The sequence below is a fragment of the Lutra lutra genome, chromosome 3 (assembly GCF_902655055.1).
Source record: "Lutra lutra chromosome 3, mLutLut1.2, whole genome shotgun sequence".
NCBI lineage: Eukaryota > Metazoa > Chordata > Mammalia > Carnivora > Mustelidae > Lutra > Lutra lutra.
This window is the reverse complement of record NC_062280.1, coordinates 14,216,890-14,230,174: the sequence shown is the minus strand read 5'-3', so window position 1 is coordinate 14,230,174 and position 13,285 is coordinate 14,216,890. Positions and strand designations below refer to the sequence as shown.

At 37.9% G+C, this 13,285-nt stretch overlaps 1 protein-coding gene and 2 non-coding genes across 7 annotated transcripts in view; all 3 read right to left on the bottom strand.

Moving 5' to 3' along the window:
* Positions 1-806: 806 nt before the first annotated feature.
* NOP58 (NOP58 ribonucleoprotein) overlaps positions 807-13,285 on the bottom strand; it is a 31,068-nt gene continuing 18,589 nt past the window's right edge. For 4 of the 5 annotated variants that reach the window (XM_047721552.1, XM_047721557.1, XM_047721555.1 and 1 more), the window contains 9 exons: positions 12,630-12,764; positions 11,729-11,874; positions 10,846-10,972; positions 9,133-9,296; positions 7,488-7,622; positions 7,228-7,289; positions 4,224-4,357; positions 1,562-1,799; positions 1,056-1,358 (listed from right to left, as the gene is read on the bottom strand). In XM_047721552.1, coding sequence (XP_047577508.1) covers positions 1,325-1,358; positions 1,562-1,799; positions 4,224-4,357; positions 7,228-7,289; positions 7,488-7,622; positions 9,133-9,296; positions 10,846-10,972; positions 11,729-11,874; positions 12,630-12,764 — 1,175 coding nt within the window. In that variant the 3' untranslated portion in view covers positions 1,056-1,324. Of the gene's footprint in view, positions 1,359-1,561; positions 1,800-4,223; positions 4,358-7,227; positions 7,290-7,487; positions 7,623-9,132; positions 9,297-10,845; positions 10,973-11,728; positions 11,875-12,629; positions 12,765-13,285 lie in introns of all 5 variants that reach the window. The other variant, XM_047721553.1, reaches the window with a different exon arrangement.
* LOC125096685 (small nucleolar RNA SNORD11) lies at positions 10,609-10,692 on the bottom strand. Its single transcript, XR_007126342.1, has one exon. It is a non-coding gene; the product is annotated as a small nucleolar RNA SNORD11 (small nucleolar RNA).
* On the bottom strand, positions 11,589-11,668 carry LOC125096686 (small nucleolar RNA SNORD11B). The gene has a single exon (XR_007126343.1). It is a non-coding gene; the product is annotated as a small nucleolar RNA SNORD11B (small nucleolar RNA).

Below are 13,285 nucleotides of genomic sequence, written 5' to 3'. Positions count from 1 at the left end.
CAGGTAGCCAGACATAGAGTTTGACCCCAAGACACCAAGCTTATGACCTGAGTTGAAATCAAAACACTTGACTGAGCCACCCAGGTGTCCCAAAACTAGAATCATTTTGGCTCATCCACCTGCTGAATGCTTTTACTGAGCTGGGCTTCACCATCACACCCAGGGGCACACAAGTGATGCAAGACTGAAGGGTCCTACAAAACTCGTAGCTGTCCACCAGGCTGTTTTCCACTTCCAGGAAACACTATTTTAGAAACAAGGATTTCTCTTTGGTGTTCTATGTCCTGGTTTATACCGATGGACATTATATTTTTGGTCATCTTGTTTTCCTGTTACCCTGCCCATTCTTTACTATTATAAAATCATTTTGTTATCCTTTTAAAAATGTCACCTTAGAAAAAAAATCTCCATCTATGTTAATGTTAATAATTATTTTGTTGCTCCAGTCAGAACTACGAAGTAAAATCATGTTATGGATACAATTTTTTTTCTTTCTGAAGGGATACAGGAAAGTTTTGCTCACCTAATTTTAAAATTTTGAACACAAAACACAGCTTTATTTAAATAAATACAGAAGCAGAGAAACAGGAGAAAAAAGTCAAAAAGGGAAAAAGAAACATTAGAGTAAAGCTCTTAAATTGGTCCACCTAATCACAGCCTTCCAGAAGGCTAGAGGTTAAGTTTCAAATGAACAATTCACAACTCTCACTTTTCAGCTATACTTATCAAAGCAATAATCATCATTAAATGCTAAATATAGAAAGGATCATAATTGTGTACTAAAATACAGAGATCACAGAACTACCTTAAAATACAAAGAAAATATTTTTATTTGTATAACAAAGACTGAGAAATGACATAATCAAGTTAACAGAACTGGTGTCAAGACACGTAGGTTCGAAAAGGTATCGATGAGTAGGAACTCTGTTTCATCCAACCTTCGCTCAATTACGGAACATTTCTGATACACTCCTCACTGAATCTTAGGTGTGATGTGTCCCGATGACTCAAAGATGATTCCCTTCAATTAGTCCTCATTATCTTTCTTTTTTTTCTTTTTCTTCTTTTTCTCTGGACTCTGAAAGTAACAAATAAGAATGCTTTTGAAAGCGCTGTAAATGTATGGGTGAGGGACAGTAACTTTATAAGAAGCGAAGTAGATCAATTTCCCTCAAAAACAAATTTGGTGAACGATTAAGACCTAAAAATATAAAAATCACCTCTCTGAAAATCTGTATCAAGTTATATTCTCTCTTCCTCAAAGTAAACCCATTTTGTAGTAAGATTTTAGGTTTGGCCTTTTTACAACAATATCATTTTTATTTTACTGTTCCATCAATAAAAACCACCTCAACTGCCTGCTCATTTTTTTTTTTTTTAAGATTTTATTTAAATGACAGAGAGAGATCACAAGTAGACGGAGAGGAAGGCAGAGAGAGAGAGGGAAGCAGGCTTCTTGCTGAGCAGAGAGCCCGATGTGGGACTCAATCCCAGGACCCTGAGATCATGACCTGAGCCGAAGGCAGCGGCTTAACCCACTGAGCCACCCAGGCGCCCATGCCTGCTCATTTCTAATAGTTCAATAAAATAGAAACCCGGCCTGTGCCAACAAAGTATTAAAAACAAACATACAGGAATTGCTGTGCTGGTGCATGGTTCTTCCTCAGAAAGTGGTTCTTCCTTGATATGTTTCTTTTTGTCCTTCTTTTTCTTCTTCTTCACAGATGTCTCCTGTTCTTCTACCACTAGTACTCCTTCTTCTTCTTCTTCTTCCTCTGTTGCTACTGGGGCTTCTTCAACTGAGTGGGGTTAAGTACAGACACAACAATTAACATTATATCAGACCTCACTTTCCCACCTTTCAAATCTCAGTTTTTTCCCATCATTCTGGCTGACTATCCAATGTTTATTATAAAATTCTTTAAGTGGAAAGGTCCTTCAAACACCTACCTAGTCCAAGATCACTAACTTTATGAAGTCATGCAGCTATCTATGGAAATTAGGATCGAGACAGATCATTGGATCTCCAAACTCAATGTTTTTTGGCAGTTGTCACTTTATTAGAAAGGATTAAGAATTTGTGCTCTGGAAGGGTGCCAGGTGGCTCAGTGGGTTAAGCATCTGCCTTTGGCTCGGGTCATGATCCCAGGGTCCTGGGCTGTGCGCTGCTCCAGGCCCCTGCCCGGCGGGAAGCCTGCTTCTCTCTCCCTCCACCCGATGCCCGCTGCTTGCGCTCTCTCGCTCTAACAAACATAATCTTAAAAAAAAAAAAAAAAAAAAAGTGTGCTCTGGAGTTAACAGACCTGGGTTTGTTTCAACCGGTTGTGACCCTGAGAAGTCACTGAGTTCTCTAAACCCCATTTACTGCTCATCTTACCAGATTTAACGAGATAACGTATCATGCTTGGCTCTTAAGAATAAGGACTTAAGGGGCGCCTGGGTGGCTCAGTGGGTTAAGCCGCTGCCTTCGGCTCAGGTCATGATCTCAGGGTCCTGGGATCGAGTCCCGCATCGGGCTCTCTGCTGAGCAGGAAGCCTGCTTCCCTCTCTCTCTCTCTGCCTGCCTCTCCGTCTACTTGTGATCTCTCTCTCTGTCAAATAAATAATAAATAAAAAATCTTTAAAAAAAAAAAAAAAGAATAAGGACTTAAAAAAAAAAAAAAGGACTCCATAATATATACCTATCACTAGAAACTCGCTCACCAAAAAATTTATTTAGCACCTACTAAGTGCCAGGCTATATCCTAGACAACTGGACACAACAGGACATAAAACAGACAAATCCCTGTCCTTATGTAGCCTTTTTTTTTTTTTTCAAGGACTGGAGGGAATCAAAGAATAACTATATAATATTTTACACAGTAATCCGTGCTAAGAATGAAAATAAGGCAAGAAGAGGAACACTGAGGAAGGCAGTGCATACAGGTACTTCAGACAGGACAGTCAGGCAATGCCTGGAAGAGGCAAAGGAGTGAAAACATGGCACCTGTCTTGAGGCAAAATACTCCAGGTAAAGAGAAAAGCAAAAGCTAAGGTTATTTTGGAAGAGGAGGAGAGTTGGCAGGATCAAACAATAACGAGGAGGCCAGTGTGGCTAAAAGGAATAAAACTGAATGAGAGAATTAGTGGGGGGTGTGCCCTTGTGGCTGCTACATTAAGAAAAGCAGTTGTGGATAAGGCAAGTGGTTAGATTCTGGATATATATTTTCAAAGCAGAACTGCATTGACAGGATTTGTTGCCAGAAGAGGGGCACCTGGCTAGCTCAGCTCGTGGAACATGTGACTCCTGATCTTGGGACTTTTTAAAGTTTGAGACCCAAACTGGGAACAGAGTTTACTTAAAAAAAATTTACAAAAAAAAAAAAAAAAAAAAAAAAAAAAAAAGAGGATTTGGTGCCAGAGTAGATTTGGGTTCTAAGAAAACAGTCAAGGTTAAAGGCTAAAGCAACTAGAACTGCCATTAGTAAGACAGACAAATTTGTGGAGCAACAGACTGAGAGTGACAAGGACATAGGAATGTTAAGTTTGAAACGTTTACTGGATGTCCAAATGAAGACACTGGAGTCTGCTGTTTCAAATGCTACTAATGGGCTTAGGGATCACCTCACTGTTCAATAAACAAAGAGCAACATAGGAGTTAAATAGCTGTTTATGTTGTCTTCAGCCTGGGCAGGAACCCACATTTGCTGATAATATACTTTTGACCACTAAGCTATTTAGAAACCAAATTCAACAAAGGTATTGTTAGTAAATGGGGTTACTTGCTTATCAGCTTTGCAAGATAGCTGAGTTCACTGGAGAGTACCTATTAAATATTATTACTATAATGGTAGGTTACCAATGTTATTACTCTAGTCCATTCTATGTAACAGAAAACAATATAACAAAAATATTTTGGCAACTAATTTAAAAACCATGAACTTTTTTTCTTTTTAAGCTAATTACCAAAATAGTTCACGTGGTAGAAACTAAAGTTTGGTAAACTTAACATAATACATGATTCCATATTTTCAAAGAAATGCTTCTCACACTCCTCTATGAAGTCTGATAAATTTAATACCTTAACTGTTATCAAGGAACATGACGATGGCTTATTAAAACACCATTAACTTTCAATATGGGTGGTTTCTCAATAAAGTTCAATGGCATATACTTCCCCAAGACATACGAAGTCTTTCTTAAAGAATATGAATATAAACAATATTTAAAAAATTCAAACTGACCTTTAATTTTAACCTTGGCTTTTTTGGCCTTCTTTTCAACAATTTCGTCTTCTTTATCTACCTGTTCTATCTTGCGTTTTTTAGAACAGGCTGGCAGTGTGGAATCACCAGAAGGATCATAAGTCTTTACTTCACTGTAAGAGTCAAAGAATTATAGAAAATCTCTATGAATACTTATAAATGAAATAATTCTAAGATAGTTTAAAAGAAATGCCATTAGATAATACTTACATAAGCATATAATACTGTTTCGTTTTAGTGGTTTTGAGGCAGTTTATGAAAACTAGTAATTTCCAAAAGGTAAGGATTTTCCACGTAAGTCAATCACACTTCAAAGGAAGTGGTGAGCTAAAATGAATTCTCATTTAGTAATCAATGTGATGACTGACTATGGTATAGAAAAACATTCAGTCTGGGCGCCTGGGTGGCTCAGTGGTTTAAAACCTCTGCCTTCTGCTCGGGTCATGATCCCAGTGTCCTGGGATCAAGCCCCGAATCGGGTTCTCTACTCAGCGGGAAGCCTGCTTCCTCCTCTCTCTGCCTGCCTCTCTGCCTACTTGTGATCTGTCTGTCAAATAAATAAATAAAATCTTTATAAAAAAAAAAAAAGAAAAAAAAGAAAAACAGTCAGTATGGGGAAAAACAAAATTTCTTTACAACAAATGATTATTTTAGAAATTAAAAACTGAAGCAATTTAAGTTTTAGAAATAGGGTAATTCAGGGGCACCTGGGTAGCTCGGTTGGTTGAGCGATGGCTTTCGGCTTAGGTTATGATCCCAGAGACCTGGGATCGAGTGCCACATCGGGCTCCCAGCTCTGCAAGGAGTCTACTTCTCCCTCTGACCTTCTCCATTCTCATGCTCTCACTTTGTCTCTCTCAAATAAATAAATTCTTAAAAAAAAAAAAAAAAAAAAAAAAAGATTCCCTAAAAGCCTACATTTGCCTTTGTTCTAATGTAGCAGAAAAAATTTTTCAGAAAAAACTGAAGGACTAAGTGCCTAAAACAAGAATAAATCTCCTAATTGGTGCTTCAAATACATGTCTTTAAAGTTAAAAGTAGCGTGCTTGCTTCGGCAGCACATTTACTGAAGTTAAAAGTAGGGCGCCTGGGTGGCTCAGTTGTTAAGCGTCTGCCTTAGGCTCAGGTCATGATCCCAGGATCCTGGGACAGAGCCCCACATTGGGCTACCTGCTGGGCAGGGAGCCTGCTTCTCCCTCTCCCACTCCCCCTGCTGTGTCTCTTCTCTGTCACTAAATAAATAAAATTTATTTATTTTATTTTATTTTTTTTTTTTTTTTTTTTTTTTTTTTTTGACAGAGAGAGAGAGAGAGAGAGATCACAAGTAGGCAGAGAGGCAGGCAGAGAGAGGAGGAAGCAGGCTCACCGCCGAGCAGAGAGCCCGATGCGGGGCTCGATCCCAGGACCCTGAGATCACGACCCGAGCCGAAGGCAGAGGCTTAACGCACTGAGCCACCCAGGTGCCCCAATAAATAAAATTTAAAAAAAAAATAATAATAAGGTCAAAAGTATAATGGCATGAGAACATTAAAAAATTGTTCAAAACAAGCTAAGGAACATTTCATTTAAGTTTATTTGTAGAGTCATGTCCGCTTAATTTTTACACATTAAAAACATTAATAATTAAAAAAAAAAAAAAAATCCAGGGGCGCCTGGGTGGCTCAGTGGGTTAAAGCCTTTGCCTTCAACTCAGGTCATGATCCCAGGGTCCAGGGATCGAGCCCTGCATCTGGCTCTCTGCTCAGCAGGGAGCCTGCTTCCTCCCCTCTCTCTGTCTGCCTCTCTGCCCACTTGCGATCCCTGTCAAATAAATAAATAAAATCTTTAAAAAAAATAAAATCCACACTTATCAAATAAAGACACCAAATTCAACTTTAAACATTACAAAATATATATATACAATTATTGTTGAAAACTTGGAAAATTCATAAAACAAAATGTTAATGCCCACAGAACACTTTTGCTTTCTTTCCAGAATAAAGGAAACAAGTTTTCTATATATGTTTAAATATATATATATATACACAGTAAGATTGTTACTCCTTTCCCAGTTTAAAAGCATACTATTAAAATTCTTTTTTTTAAAAAAGATTTTATTTATTTGACACAGAGAGAGACGTCAAGTAGGCAGAGCAGCAGGCGGAGATAGAGGGGAAAGCAGGCTCCCTGCTGAGCAGAGAGCCCGATTCGGGCCTGACCTCAGGACCCTGAGATCATGACCTGAGCCAAAGGCAGAGGCTTAACCCACTGAGCCACCCAGGCGCCCCTACTATTAAAATTCTTAAGGAATTACAGGAGTCCCAAGGGAAAATGTATGGGTTAATGCTAGAAACATTTTAAAGGCTCCTGTACATACTGTCAAACCACATCTCAGAAAAGTTGCGCCACATTGTACTTCCATCATCAGAAACTTAGTAGTACTGAACATCACCTCAAATAGCCACAATGCCTCTCCCTACACGTATCTTTTGTTTGTTTCATGGTGAGGTCTGAATACTTTACTATTATGCCTTTTAGCTATTTTCAGACTTTTCTGTCTTTAGGTTTCATTGTGAATTAACGAATTGATTTTCTTTTTGACAGATGGTGTACTATACAGAAGCTATGAATGACAAATATTTACTATCAACACCCGAAAATGAACTAGTTAAATATTAAGAAGGGAAAAAAAAGCCAAGGGGCACTGGCTGGCTTGGTTCAAGGAGCACATCACTCCTGATCTTTGGATTCTGAGTTTGAGCCCCATGTTGGGTACAGACATTACTTAAATAAGAGGGGAAAAATAAAATCCAAAATATATACTATGTATATATTTATTACAATATAATAATGTTTGTGATTAAAAATTCAAAATATGGAAAACTATAAATAGCAAAGAAAAATAGGACACTGAAGTGCTTACATTTTATTATAAACACTGCAGCTGTCAATTAAAATTTCATCAAGCAGGTACTGCTCACCCATCCTCCCCAAATGTACTCACCTTTTATGTTCATATTTTTCTGTTTTTGCTAATGCTTTTCCCGTTCCACTTATTTTCCTTATCTAAGAAAAGATATCAATTCTTAGTAAATACAAGGGTAACTGTTTAACAGCAGGGAAAAAGACATAATTAGACATGGTAATATTAATCATTAAAATAAAACTGCTTAGTAGGTGAAATGAGTAAGTACATAAACCAGTTGAAGTTTATTCATTTTTGACAGCTAACATTTCTACCAATAGGCAGGATATGGTCCTTACCCCTCTATCTTCCAAGGTCCTCAACCTGGCCTCTAATTTGGCTCGGTTCTCAACTCCCATCGCAGAACTGGAGTCTTCACCAAAAGCATCATACCGAATAGCCAGAACAGTTTTGGCTGCCAGCATTCGAGAAATCTGATAGAGAACTTAAAGTTAGAGGCACTCAAACTATATTTCAAGTTGAGACATTAAAATCCTCAATAACTTACTCATGAGAAAACTGGAGCACATCATCAACTCTATCACTCACTATAGGATTTTTTTAAATCAGAAATTATAAAATTATTATGAATCATACAACCCAAGCCACCTAGCTTTATCTGAATCTCTCAGTGGCTAACTGGTTACACACAACTCCATTCACTTTGTTGGGTGAGATGATCCTGCAGCAGTTCACGTCTAAAACAAGCTCAAACTACCCTTCTGATGTCTTCCTTTAATTTCTACTCAATGGCCTTAGTTCTACACCATGATGTCATCTGGAAAAGGCACAACCGCCCTTGTAAGCTAATTAACATTTTTTCAGCCCCTTTCATCAATCAGCTCTGAATTTTGTAACATTTCAAGTTTTTTTTTTTTAACATTTCAACTTGTTAAATTATGTGCCCTAAGCAAAAAGCTTTCAAGTACTTAATGTGCCAAAGACTCAGTTTTTTCTTTTTCTTTTTTTTTTTTTAAAGATTTTATTTATTTGTTTGACAGAGAGAGATCACAAGTAGGCAGAGAGGCAGGCAGAGAGACAGGAAGGGAAGCAGGCTCCCCTCGGAGCAGAGAGTCCCATGCGGGGCTTGATCACAGGACCCTGGGATCATGACCTGAGCTGAAGGCAGAGGCTTTAACCCACTGAGCCACCCAGGTGCCCCAGACTCAGCTTTTTCATCTGTAAAACAGATACCCTACATCTCACAGGGCTATTAAAAGGACTCACTTAAGTCCCACTAAGAGTTGAGCACAGTGCATGGTTATTATTTTATAATTTATAAATGATGATGTTAAGTTGATTTCTTGCCACATAGAAAACTTTTGATGTGCCATCCACGCCATCCTTCACAAACAGGTGGATTCTAGAAAAATCCTAATACAGCAAAAGAAAATGGGTTTAACAAAATTAGTAATACTTGGGACGCCTGGGTGGCTCAGTTGGTTAAGCCGCTGCCTTCGGCTCAAGTCATGATCCCAGCGTTCTGGGATCGAGTCCCACATCGGGCTCCTTGCTCAGTGGGAGCCTGCTTCTCCGTCTGCCTCTGCCTGCCACTCTGTCTGCCTGTGCTCACTCTGACAAATGAATAAATAAAAATCTTTAAAAAAAAAATTAGTAATACTTTATCTTATAAAAAATAATAGTAATAATATATATATTTTTTTAAAGTAAGCTCTACACCCAACGTGGGGCTGGGAACTCACGACCCCGTAAGCAAGAGCTGCATGCTCTACTAACTGAGTCAGCCAGGCACCCCCAGCAACACTTACTAATATTATTTTCTTTCATTACACAAAAGTGCTTTTTAGCTCAAGAATTCACCATTCTCTATTTAATGAAAAAGAAACGGGAAAATTTTATTGCATACCATAGAACAGGCAGAAGATGAGTCATCTGGAGGAAAAAAAGAAAAAAACCACCTGCCTCAGAAGACATGCAACTCACCTTTCCTTTGTGCTTCGGACTTGTCTGGCCTACGAGTGAAGCATGATAAATGAGACCGTATTTGGGGGTATCTCGTCTAGACTTGAGGGCTCTGAAGAGTGCCTTTTCTGCTCCAAGAATCTGAACCGTAGAAGCTGCATGTTTGGCCAAATTCAAAAGAGAACCTTCCAAAAAAAAAAAAAAAGTAGTTACAAGGAATGCAATTCCAAGTACTTAAAAGTTCCATGTATTAAGTGTAAGACATATAATCTTAGTATTACAGGCACCGAGTAAATAAAAATCTGACACAATACAGATTCCAGTCTGAGATTCCCTAAAAAGCCTCAGTGTTTGTGGTTCATTCATGGAGCAGTGTAAGCAGAGGCTTACAGTGAACACTGAGGACGAACTGAAGGTTAAGCTTATTACTTCAATTATATACTTATTTGCCCCAGAGATGGTATTATACTATTCTATATTCCATTAGCATACCACTGAGGAGGCCTTTAGACATCAAATATTCTACTTTAGATATGAAAAAAAACATACAGAGGGACACTCACAGGACATCACAGTATCACTATGCGTTAACTTTCTCACACTCTTATCTGTTGTTTAAGATACGGATGAGGAGATAGAAGCATACTAATCAGGTATAAAAAGTCGCTGCTTTGTTAGATTTATCGCATAGATTTTGTCAGAACAGACCCCCAGTATCAATGCCCAACCACTAGATCCCTATTTAAAATTCAACAGACTTCTGTTAAGCCCTGCATCTCATACCCCCAAGTGTAGTTAAGGCTATGAAAATTTGGATGCAGAAAACAAAACCAACCAGACAATCCCAGCCTCACAGCTGAGGGCATCTGAATGGCCTGTCGGATTAATGATGTCGTTAGAGGGGCTATTCTAGTTTAGATACTTTTGATATAGAGGATATTTTATGATCTTCTGTGACAGATTTTAACGATTAACTCCAATAATATAATAGTATTTCACTCTATTTGCGAATATTCAATTATACAGTATATTTTTATAGCGTACCTTCTTTGTAACATCACCATATACATACATGAAGTCTTATTATAAATTCATTAAAAATATTTTGCATGTCGAATACATTAAAATAGCAAATTCAGCAGTGAACCAGATTCTTGATCAAGGGTATGTATCACCTGTTGTGAGAACTACTGCTATTTAATCTGATGATTTTTTTGTTTTGTTTTGTTTTAGAGGGGTGTGTGCGCGGGGGGACAGCAGAAAGGGAGAGAGAGAATCTTGAGCAGGCTCCATGCCCAGAGTGGAGTCCAATGCAGGGCTCAATCTCACAATCTTGAGATCATGACCTGAGCCAAAACTAAGAGTCAAGCACTTAACCAACTGAGCCCCTAATCTGGTTAAATTTTTAGTATTAGGAAATATCAACTGATTTCATTCTCCTGCATTCTTTCTGATTATTCTCATTAATGGTAATAAACTTCTGACAACGGACCACAAGTGTCTCAGAAGAGGTAGTGACTGAAGATGCCTTCATTATCCAAAAGGAAATCAGGCACAGGAATCAGAATCATCATTGAACACTTACTTGGTCCTTAGTCCTCTCCCATATACCATCTACTTATATTTATTACCTATAATTTCTAATAAATGTAATTTGAAGATGAAAAAATAATCCTAGGTAGAAAACAATCTACTCTAGGTATACCTATTTATAGGTTACATTAAAATCATCACCTGCATGAGCAATGAGCCGTGCTCCCACTAATTCCCCAACCATGACTGTAACATTTGGTGCAATGGCCATCATTCGATTTTGTAGATATTCATAGAGCTGGGTTCTATATTCTGAGATTTCAATTACCTAGTATAAGGAACAAGATGAATATACCATAAATGACTTGTGTAAAAATCACATAAAAACCACATGTCTGAAAACACTGGAGCCCTAAACTGTCATAGATAAGCTGCGTAATCCTGGGAAAACAAAGCATCCTTTCTCTCAGCTTCCCATTTTCATAAATTTTATGAGATAATAAATGCAATCAACCTAATATACTGCTTAAAAATACTAGTCAATATTAGTTATTTTTAAAAACTCTAAGGGCTAGACATTATGTCATCCTCTCTGTGATTCTTTTTTGCGTGTGTGATTCTTTTTTTAAAGATTTTATTAAGTAATCTTTACACCCAACATGGGGCTTGAACTTACAACCCCAAGATCAAGAGTCACATGCTCTACTGACTGGGCCAGCCTCCTTTTTGTGATTCTTCTTTAGTGATCTCCAAATGGGGCGTGGGGGCGGGGAGAAGCATTCCAGGCTACAAACATAAAGGCTGGAATTAAGTAACTCAAGCTGTATTTCTGTTCCCTTAAGGGATTCATAATTCATTATCCAGACAATGCTAGTATAAATAAATTAGATAATCTTCTTTCAACTTACTTCAGTATGTACTTCCCCCCTAAAGTATATAAATCAAGATGGCATCAGATGAGGTAGTGACTGAACACCCTCATATTTATCAGGTGGATCAAGTTTAAAAATCATCATCACCATCAGAAAGTTATTATTACATAGCCGGCCCCACCACAACTAGTTTCCCCATGTGTACAGTTTACCTGAGTGCAGAGATGCAGAATATTGCAAATATCTTCTTCTGAAACCTCTGTTCCCATTGATATCTCTGCAGCTGCTTTCACTTCTGCTTCAACTTCCTCTGGCAGTAGTTCAGAAAGTTTGGCTGAGGCATAATTCTTCCTATCGCCTACGGAATGTTTGCAGAGGATGAGGGAGAATCACTCTTCAACAAATTATATAAAATCCAAATAGTCAAATAAAAAAAAGTAGAGGTAAGCCAACGAAAAAGGTGCCTAAACAAAACAAAAAGCGAACAAGTTTGACCTACTAATTTTCCTTATGTAAGGCTTGATTTTTAGAGATTAAAATCTCTCCCCATCATCTCCCTCTAAAAAGATATAAATTAGAATAAAAACAAAATACCCCACACAATAGAACTAATAACACTATAACAGACAATTTATAGCTAAGGTTTTATTAAATCCAGGGCCATGAATTCTTGGGGCAGCAATATAAGCCTGGTAAATTCTATTTATTAACAATATTCAGGTTTTTCTACTAATATTACTGTACACTGGTATGGAATACAAACACTAACAGTATAGAGAGCAGTACCAACTTTAGTATCATAACATATGCAGGATATTCCAAGTCTACAGTTGCCCCTATTAATGGTAAATTCCCTATGAGATACATTCCACGTTAAGGAGCCATTTTAAGAAAAACCAAATGAGATCCATGATCTCTTGCTGTACCCGCCCCTGAAGTCAAAGTTCAAGTTAAGGGTCTCTGAATTCTAATAGACCCTAATTTGACTATACTCCCAAAATACACACAAGGCATAAGGAACTCTGGGAAGCTTGTTAAGAAAAAATATTACAACTCATGTTTTGGGATGCAAATAAATTGTTATTTTCAATGCCTTAAAGGATAGTTACTCACCGACTTTCTGTAAACACTTGCAGTATGTCAGATTATCCGAAATAATTTTTCCTAATTCAGGGAAATGCCAGCCATACCATTCTCTACACCGCATAATATAGTTGTTTAGTTCTTTATCTAAGTCATCTAACAAGGCTGCAGTAGATTAAAATGAAAGAGAAAAGAGGAACATAAAATGGCTTTATAAAACTAAAATATACATACATAGAACTTATCATTTTAACCATTTTCAACTGCAGGTTTCAGTGGTATCAAGCACATTCACAATGTTATTTAACAATCACCCACTACCCATTTCCAGAACTCTTTCAGCATCCACATGGAAACTCTGCACCCATTCAATAGTAACACCTCATCCCCCATCTTCCCCCATCTCTTGGTCATCTCTTCTACTTTCGGTCTTTTATCAATTTGCCTGTTCTAGGTACCTCATAAGTGGAATCACACAACAGTTGTCTTTTTTGTATGGCTTATTTCTCACAGTATATTTTCAAAATTCATCCATGTTGTAAACCTTTTTATGGTTTAAAAATAGTTATTATCTGGGATGGCTGGGTGGCTCAGCAGTTTAAGCAGCTGCCTTTGGCTCAGGTCGTGATCCTAGGGTCTTGGGATCAAGTCCCACATAGGACTCCTTGCTCAGCAGGGAGCCTGCT